At 49.6% G+C, this 8,913-nt stretch overlaps 1 protein-coding gene across 2 annotated transcripts; it reads right to left on the reverse strand.

Annotated features, from left to right (window-relative positions):
• TCF24 (transcription factor 24) lies at positions 1,159–6,981 on the reverse strand. 2 transcript variants are annotated; one of them, XM_021386220.1, is made up of 4 exons: positions 6,165–6,981; positions 5,387–5,493; positions 3,626–4,029; positions 1,159–1,299 (listed from the first exon to the last, which is right to left on the reverse strand). In XM_021386220.1, exons 3-4 carry the CDS (start codon positions 4,001–4,003, stop codon positions 1,186–1,188), a joined length of 492 nt encoding a protein of 163 aa, XP_021241895.1. In that variant the 5' UTR covers positions 4,004–4,029; positions 5,387–5,493; positions 6,165–6,981; the 3' UTR covers positions 1,159–1,185. The 2 variants fall into 2 exon arrangements, with proteins under 2 accessions (XP_021241895.1, XP_021241894.1); XM_021386219.1 differs by lacking the exon at positions 6,165–6,981 and having other exon boundaries at positions 5,387–6,148.

Below are 8,913 nucleotides of genomic sequence, written 5' to 3' on the forward strand. Positions count from 1 at the left end.
GCCTAAAACTTAATCTGCATTTTATGCCCTCACCTCGTGCATTGTTTTAAGACTTAAATTGTGAAGAAGTCTTCAGAAAAGTTAGTATAAATGCACTCTTAAAATCAAACAGCCAAAATTACCCAATTTCTCTAAAAAAAAATTGAAACAACTCCATGATGTTATTATCAGAAACTATTCACACTATGCAATTAGAAACTGGGGTGATACAGATTTTGCAGCTCGATAAATATATCATGTCCAGTGAATAATATTTAATGTTTACCATTAATAACAATAACAATATATGAAAAGTACAGTGTTTTACAGAACAGATACATTACATTAGGTGGTATTGGTGCATTTAGTTTCAATTTTTCTTGCCTAAATATAGAAAATGATTTAGTGAATCATGTGCTGTGAACAAGCCAGTTCTCAGGGCACATTCACCTGTGAACCCCTGGATGAGAGGAATGTATTTTGATGTCTTGAACAGGCAATAATAGTTCTGGGGTAACACTTAACAGACATGTCACATGCAACACAAGTCTACAAATCAATACAAGCAATACTTAATTAATGGAACTACATTTAATCTGCAGAGCAGTCTGTGTTTGTTGTAGGCGTGTAAGATAGATTTCAGCACATCTTTACTTAAAGTGAACGTGCACCCCCATTTTCAAAGAGCTCCATGCATTTATGACTACCTGAAGGATGAAGGCATGACCTGACTGCTGTCTGAGGGGTTTCTGCTATTGGCTTCAGGCGATGAGGAAAGTGTACACGTTATTTTGATAGCTATTTTCAGACTAGTTTGCAATTGCTTTTCTCCAGAGTTTGTATTGCACTGCACTTAGCCAGTATGCATTTCCCCGTCTCCTTTTAGTTGTGTACCTATCAGCTTCCTGTGCAGAGGTGGATGAGAACAGCTGTTGTTAGCAGTCTTGCCCCTGTTGCTGTGCTGTATGTTGGTGCTGACAGCAGCTGCCTTCTCCTGTTCCCCTGGTTCAGATACCAGCAGTATCCTCAGTGGTGGAAGCCAATGAAAAGTCACATTAAGTTAATGAGGTATTAGAGATTTTTAAGAACCAATTCCTTCTGATCCACAAACAGTATTTCAGGAATTATGGCTTGTTAATGTGATTTTTTTTTTAATTTAAATACATATATGGTGTAATAAATAACTTTTTTTAATGAGAAGGGAGACTAGTGTTGTGAATTCGTTGATGTTTCTCCTTGGTTTGCGCTTTCTCCTTGTGCTGAGTGATTCAAAAACTGTCCTGTAGCTCCAATGTATAACCTGGATCGCATCGGCCATTTCTGCAAGACAAAAACAAGCACCGTGCTGAAACACCTGAGGTCTGAATGCAGCTCTGTGTGACAAAAGCTCGGCTTTAAGTGTTGATGGAATCGTGGTACAAGAAAATTGGAAACTGTTAGTGCCGCCAGAAAGGTTGTGTTTTGTCACTTACTGGAAAATTAGGATCTGTACGAAGGAACTGCAGCATGGATATCTTCCTTGGGAATAAACTGTGAGTTATAGTTCCTAAAAATTCTCATGACCCAACAAACAATTGTAAGTCGCGCTGCTGAAGTGTCGCACCCGAATTTGCATTGCAGCTGCTCTGCCACTAAAACAAAACAAAGCATCCCCTTGGTGGTGGAAGGGACGCTGCCAGGGTGCCCCAGCGTTGGCTCTGCTTGCAGCCCCGGTGTGCACACCCAGCCGTGCCAGCCCGCCTGCTCTGCACAGGAGGGTTTGTTCTGGCAGCCTGGGAGTCACCGTGCTGCGGGCCTTACTTCAGCTGTATGCCTTGCTGTGGGAAGGGACGAGCTCAGCTCGAGCTTGGTAAGCTGAGATGGTTGTTAGAATTAGGTGCAACCTGCTGTCTTTTCAAACATCCCTTTGATGCAAAAATACCTCAAAAAGCCAGCCTGGTCTTCCACGTAATACTGTTCTTTTAAAATTAAGACACCTGGGGGAACAGGCTGGCACCTTTCCTCTGAGCAATAAAGGTAGCTCTAAAACTAGAAGACACTTGTCTAAGCATCAGCACTGCAGTTAAATCTCAACCCTTCTATTTAAAGATATGAAGAAGCAGAATGTTCTCTCTTGGAAAGACCCAAAGATCTCATTCGGTATTTTTATTGCAAGCCTGATGTTATGAATTCATCTCTATTAAGGCATCTGAGACGTTACCTAACTTGAAGTCATTAACCCTGCTTCCCGTTCAGTGTACACCCAACAGCACCCGAATGTTTTAGTTTCCACATTATTTGTATTTACTGTGCTTGGTACAGGAGTGTGGTTACAGTCCTTATCTGCACTGCTCTTCTCATATCCCGCGCTCTGATTTTTTGAAGCATTGACTGTGATCTCTCTGGGACGCTTCTGTTCTACTTCCAACTAAAATATTAATTTACTACCCCAAATATCAGAAAGTTTGGTTAGACTGATAGGATCTTTGGCAAAACTGCAGGTAAATGACACGTAAATAGGATTATCAAAAATAATTGCTAAATGAATCAACCGTTGCTGTATTCCAGTAGCCTGGGAAATGTGCAGCTGGATAATTTAACTGCTTTAATGGCTATTTTTTCTGCCAGCAGTAGTTGGCAGCTGTTGAAAAGCGCCGTGAGACCTGCGTCCCTCACCCTGGCCAAGAGAGTTAACTGGAGCTAGCGAGAGCTTATTTTGAAATACATCACAGTGTTTATTTTTTTCGTAAATTATAGCCATTTTCTGATTTATGTAAAGGTTTAGCTTTCCTAATGAGCCTGCTAATCATCCAAATGGTGGATTCACATCACACTTTTTACCACGACCAAGAGCGTGAACAAGGAGCTCTCTGTGACTTAGTCACTTTAGAGGAGTTAGAGATTACTTCACAAATTAATCATAATTAAATCGTTCTGAATTCATCAGCCCCTTAAGAAAAGACCAGCAGTGCGCTAACTCACTCCCTTAGACCGGAGCCAAAGAAAACACCTCGCAGCATTTCAGCATCACATCAGTCACTGTGTTTGGAAACAGCTCCCATCCCCAGGTGCTCCCTCACAGCAGTTCCACTTTCATGTCCTCTGCATCTCCAGGACTGTTTTTGGATGAAGGCAAGAGAAATAGCGGCATGTACCAACTATGTTAAATAAATGCATCAGAAAAGCACTTTCACGGGAGGAATTAATGCATGGCCAGTAATTAATGTCTTATTTTGTATCTTGGCTGCCTCGGCAGGAGAAACACCAGAGGCCTGCAGACACCGCCGAGCAATGCCTCAGCCAGGATGGCTGCTGTGGAGCATCTCGCATCTTAGTGGTCCCACAAAGGTTCTGTGGGTTTGGTGCAGGTCTGCCAGGCTTCCCATGGACACCAAGCAGATACTGGCATTCCCTTTCCAAGGATCAAGTCCCACTTGATCCTTGGACTTGAGCTATATCTGATATTTTTGTGAAAAACCCCTGAAGGAGGGGAAACGCCAGCAAGCTCCAGGGTATTTCCACCAGGCCTGCAGCACCCAGGTGCACGGTTATATGGCTCTGGCAGACTCAGCTAAGGCAATCTTTCTGTGTATGCATTCTAACGAGGGAAATCGCCCTGAAATCTCTAGTTTCATCTGAATATTTTAACACCTGTTCGCTGTCCTACCTTGACAGGGTGGAGGTACCCATCTCCTCGGAGGACTCCCAGGGCCTCTCCTGGAGCCTCCTCCTCGTCCTGGAGGCTGCGCGTGAGGTGCGCGATGTAGGTGGTGGCCAGGAGGAGCACGTCCAGCTTGGAGAGCTTGGTGTCGGGAGGCACGGAAGGCAACGTCTTCTGCAGCTCCAGGAAGGCATGGCGCAGGGTCTGCACCCGGCTGCGCTCCCGTGCGGCATTGGCGGCCGCGGGTCGCCCTGGGCCCGTCCCGGCCCGCTGCCCGACTGCCGATGGTAGGCAGGGGCTGCTGCCGGCGGCTGGAGGTGGCGGGGACTCAGGCTCCAGGCTCAGGGTCTCCTTGCGGGCTTCAGGTAAATGCCTACAGTCCATGGAGGGCTTCCCCGGTGGGGAGGGGCCTGTAAGTGACAAGAGCGTCCATGAAGCTGGCGGCCGTGGCTGCGGGTTCATGATGGTGCGTGAACCTCAGCGCCAGGCCAGAGCCACCCAAGCTCCTCACCACCCCTCACCTCAGGCCCACTGTACTCCCACTGCACGCACACCACAGCACCGGCAGCTCAGCTCCCGGGCCTGGTGCGCTGCCAGGAGACTGGAAGCCCTACGGCCAGGAGTCAGCGTACGACCACGAGCGTTGTGGGGTGCAAGCAGCGCTCAGGCTGCCAGCATGGCCCCTGCTGGGTACAAAGTACCTGTCTGTAACCTCAGCTTGCAAATAAACACAGGTTGTGGGCATGCACCAAAAAAATTCAGTGAACATAGTATTTTCCTCACCCAGAGAAGCAGATAAAGCATGGAGTCACATTATCTCCTGACTGCTGAAACTGATGCCTTCTAGAAGCAACACCTATCAGAAATCCCAGTGCTGCCAGCTCTGGGAAAACCGAGGCTGCTACACATGGGTGTGAGTGACTTTTGGGCTCACTGTTCATCAAACAGCCGATTTGCTGCCGCACGCAGGTACAGAAGCAGTACTTTTTGGGTGGTGCTGTGTGGAGCCGGGATTTGGACTCGATGGTCCTTACGGGTCCCTTCCAACTTGGGATATTCTATCATTCCATGATTCTAACTTACACCCTTAAAAAGACTGATTTTTCTTTTGGCTGGTATTACAAGGAGCACTTTCTGTCAGTCACTCTTACTGCAAGGACCATGTTTTGCTTTTCTGAGCAAACCCAGGTGGCCACGCTGAGCAGCGCTGCCATGGTGGGTCTCCTTTACAACCAAATAGCACCAGACTGTGTGTGATTTTTTCAGAAAAATACCTATTAGTTATATGATATGGGATGTGAGACGGTGTATATTTTCTATCGACAGTCTCACAGGCGATTGGGGTCCATTTATTGCAGAAAGAAAAATGTTCTTTGCAGATATGAGGGGGAATAGAGCCACAGAACACAGCACCCATGTTTTGAAGGGGGAAATTTGATCGCTCCAAAGGTTGGGAACAGCATCCGCCTGTCCTTGTACACCCGGCATCACTCAACACTTTCTGAGCTTGTCCTATCGCCTTTGTTTTCAATCTGAAAAATCTGAGTCCTGTAAGCTGTATTTTGGCCATCGGGGGGCAAAAGAATCATGTGAAAGCAATGGCAAAAACCTTCCTCTGAGCAAAGCTGCAATAACTGCCGAAAAGTCTTTCCAAGCTTCCAGAAAAGACTGTGACAAACTCACATTCCTTGAACTCATTCAGTTCCCCAGCAATAAACCCTCTATGGATGCTGCCCAAAGTGCAGCTCTCCGCAGTGAGAGTGATACCTGAGGCAGTCGCTCTTATCCAAGCAAAGCTTCCCAACTTCCTGGGCAGCTCCCGGCTTCCCCGCCTTGGAGAGCTCTGTGCTGTCCTGGGCCAGCAGCAAAGACACCTTATTGAAGCAGTCAAAGACAATGTAATTTTAAACATCTAAATAAAAGTCGATACGCGTGAATGACTGAAGGTCTACATTTACAGAAGTTAGATGTTGCAAAGCGTTTCAGCCCCACACTGAAGCCCCCTCCAAGTCCCAGTGCATCCACGGCTGACAACAGCAAAAAATGCCACAGCAATGAGCCAAGCCAATGACAGTGATAATTATCATCTATGTAAAGTACATCTCGTGGAAATCTACTTGAGCTTGTCCCGAATGACAGCAAAAGCCAGTCCTTGACCTGCTTTCTTTAATTTGTAATGGGGTAATCGTGTATTCTTTCTCAGTATTTTCTCCCTGTTAAGCTGCAGTTGGCTCTGCATGCCTGCTATCTCTGCTGCCACCGCTGAGTCAGTGTGGTCACGAACAAAAGCAGAGCATGGTATTGCTCCCACTTTCATCAGTGGGATTTCTCGTTTGCCATCCCGCTGAAATCCCACTCAAAAGAAGAAGTCTTCCCTGACACTGGAAAAGCCCAACTTGCACGAGGATACAGGGTTAGCAGTACTGGTCGATCTGCCAAAACATGCTTAGGGCAGGCTTACGTGCAGTTGTCTTTGCAGTGTCAGTGTGTGACAGAACAGTTATACTGACATTGCATATGACAAACAGTATAGAAACGCATGTACCTGAACACCTCATCTCCTCATGCGTCCCTCGGAAACTGGAGCGTATGTTGCAGGAGCTTCACATCTGCAGGGGATGAAATCCTGGGCCTGAGGAAAATAAGCAACAATTCACCTGTGGAAATCAGAAGTTTTGTCCACTCCAACTTTGGTTCTGCGCTGCTGGCTTTCTATTGAGTGCATAGAGCAACGGCCCGGGACAATCTGATGCCCAGAAAACCAGGGTACCTGTGGGGATGTGCATGTGTTTGTGCTCACATCCCAGCCGCCGCGCTTTGGTACCCCAGCTCCCATGGTCCCCAGCAGCTCACGATCCAAAATGCCGCTGCCGAAAACTAAAGCAAATTAGTTCCTGTGTCACCTGGGTTCAGATATGGCAAGCAAGAGGTTAGGGTTTTAAGACAATGAAACATTCCCCTGAGCAATGTGCCGGCACACACGGACGCAGGGTGGGCAGAGGGACCCAGAGCCCGTGGCGTGGTGTCCCATCTCGGTATTAGTTCCGAGGCACTAATGCTGCATGCGGCATTTCTCGGGTGGGCAGATGCATGCGTGCCTCACACGACATTACAAAGGCAGCATCCGTTCGAAATGTCATTAGTTTACAAAAGAAAACAGCACAACCCTTTTCCATTCCTATATGCTGCGTGTAAGAAGTGACAATGAAGGGAAGAAGGGGAAAAAAAAGAAGAAGAAAAAGAAGAAAAAGAAGAAAAGAGAGAGAGAAGCCCCGACGGGACGCCGACCCGCACTTACCGTCCCGGCTGCACCACCCGCCAGGCCCGGCCCGCCCGCTTTATAAGCCGGCGGCGGCCGCAGCGCGGGGCTGGGCGCACCTGGCCCCGCCACAGCCCGTGGGCAGCGACCGCCCCTCGCCGGGGGGGACGGCCCGGCAGCGCGCTGCGGGCGGCCCGCGGGGGCCGGGCGGCTGCGGTTGGGCTGCGGCGCGGCGTGGGCTGGAGCAGCGGGGTTGAACCGGCGGGCCTGGGGTCAAACGGTCTTTGTAATGAGACTTCCCTCCGCTCCATCGCCGGTTCTTTCTCCGCTTTGTCCCACGGCCGCGTGTCCGCCTGTCCGGCCGTCCGTCTGCGCTGCCGCGGACAAAGCGCCTTCCCTCGGCCCCGCGCACCCCGTGGGCACCGGGCCCCTCCGAGCCGCGGGCGGGCCGAAGAGCGACGAGGGCCGGTTTGGAACCGAGTGGGGTGACTGCGGATCAGTGACACTAATGAAGAGGGACGGGGCAAATAAACAGCGAGGGGATAGAGTTCTCCCAGAAAAACATTTTGAATGGAGCCTGATTTCACGATAACGCAGGCTCAATAAATCAAGCCGTGGGCGCAGTGGAGAAACGAAGTCCGAGCAATTTGTCACTGCTTTTGCAGCCAAGAAAATTAAGAAGTTAATTGCTAGCCGTAAGTGGGAGCCCGGGAACGGGTAGTTTGGGGCAGGAGGGGGCCCATGGGGCAGGTGGGGCCACCCTACAGACAGCCCTTCCTGGGGGTGACAGCCATCCTGGGAGCGGGCTGCCCCGGGGCTGCAGGGGTTTCCCTTCTTCCTTCAGGAGTGATTCTGACAGAAGTTACTCCGGGGATTCACAAGGCCGCGGGTATGGTCTTCATCTGCAACATCGGTCATAGAATATCATAGAATATCCGAGTTGGAAGGAATCTACACGGATTGTTGAGTCCAACTCCTGGCTGCACATCCAAAATCCAAACCCTGTGTCTGAGAGCGTTGTCCAAACTCCTTGAACTCCGGCTGCTTCGTGCCATGCCCACCACCCTCTGGTGCAGAACCTGTCCCTAACCCCCAGCTGCCCCTCCCCTGACACAGCTCCATGCCGTTCCCTTGGGCCCTGTCGCTGTCACAGAGAGCAGAGCTCAGCGCTGCCCCTCCGCTCCCTGTGAGGAGCTGCAGCCACCATGTGGCTTCCCCTCAGCCCCTCTGCTCTGTCTGCTCTGAACACACCAAGGAACCTCAGCCACTCCTCATACACCTTGCCATCTGGAGCCTTCCCCATCTCTGCAGCCCTCCTTTGGATGCTCTATAATAGTTCTGTGCCCTTCTTATGTTGTGGCACCCAAACCTGCACTCAGTGCTCGAGGTGAGGCCGCACAGCACAGAGCAGAGTGGGACAATCCCTTCCCTCACCCGTCCGGCAGCTGGGCCCGATCCATCAGCGTGCTGGTGCCCAGAATAATGGTGGCTGTGGTTCCCTGGAGGCTGATGGAGCACCCCCAGGAGCTCCTCTTTCCTTCCCTGATGGCCACAAACGCACTGGACCCTGCATACATGTCAGGGGATTGGTTCTGCCGTACCCCAAGGCGGTGTCCTTGCCTGCCCAAGACATCCACTCAGAATGGACTTTTAACTCCTGGAGTTGCGACAAGGAAAACAGATCCAATGATTTTTCCTTGCATCAACTGTTTGAGCGCAAAGCCATACCAGGCAGCTGCAGCTGCTGCTTCTCTCTGGGAGAAATGCCTGAGTTGCTCCCTTGCCTTACCTTCTGCAGTATATTTCACATCTGAGAAATGCCCCGGTCACAGAAGAGCCAGATTTCAAGTGTGATTTAGGTAAGGAACAGCTCTGCTGGAGACAGTGTGATATTTTTCCAGGTACGCTTTACTCCCTTCATGTCACATTACTCTTTGCTTTTACAGCTCCGGTTCAGTCCGAACACTTGTGGCATTTTGCTCCGTTTTGTTCATTTTCACCCATTCTTGTATCTCTGATAAGAATTTTTAAAATG

This window comes from Numida meleagris, chromosome 2, assembly GCF_002078875.1.
Source record: "Numida meleagris isolate 19003 breed g44 Domestic line chromosome 2, NumMel1.0, whole genome shotgun sequence".
In the NCBI taxonomy this organism is placed as follows: Eukaryota; Metazoa; Chordata; class Aves; order Galliformes; family Numididae; genus Numida; species Numida meleagris.

Excerpts from the sequence above, each read along its gene's own strand:
- TCF24 (XM_021386219.1), bottom strand. The coding sequence starts at position 5,531 with ATGTTTAAAATTACATTGTCTTTGACTGCTTCAATAAGGTGTCTTTGC. Across the intron at positions 4,030-5,386 it reads GATAAGAGCGACTGCCTCAG|GCCCCTCCCCACCGGGGAAG; the intron begins GTATCACTCTCA and ends TGTCACTTACAG. Across the intron at positions 1,300-3,625 it reads GGTACCTCCACCCTGTCAAG|AAATGGCCGATGCGATCCAG; the intron begins GTAGGACAGCGA and ends TTTGTCTTGCAG.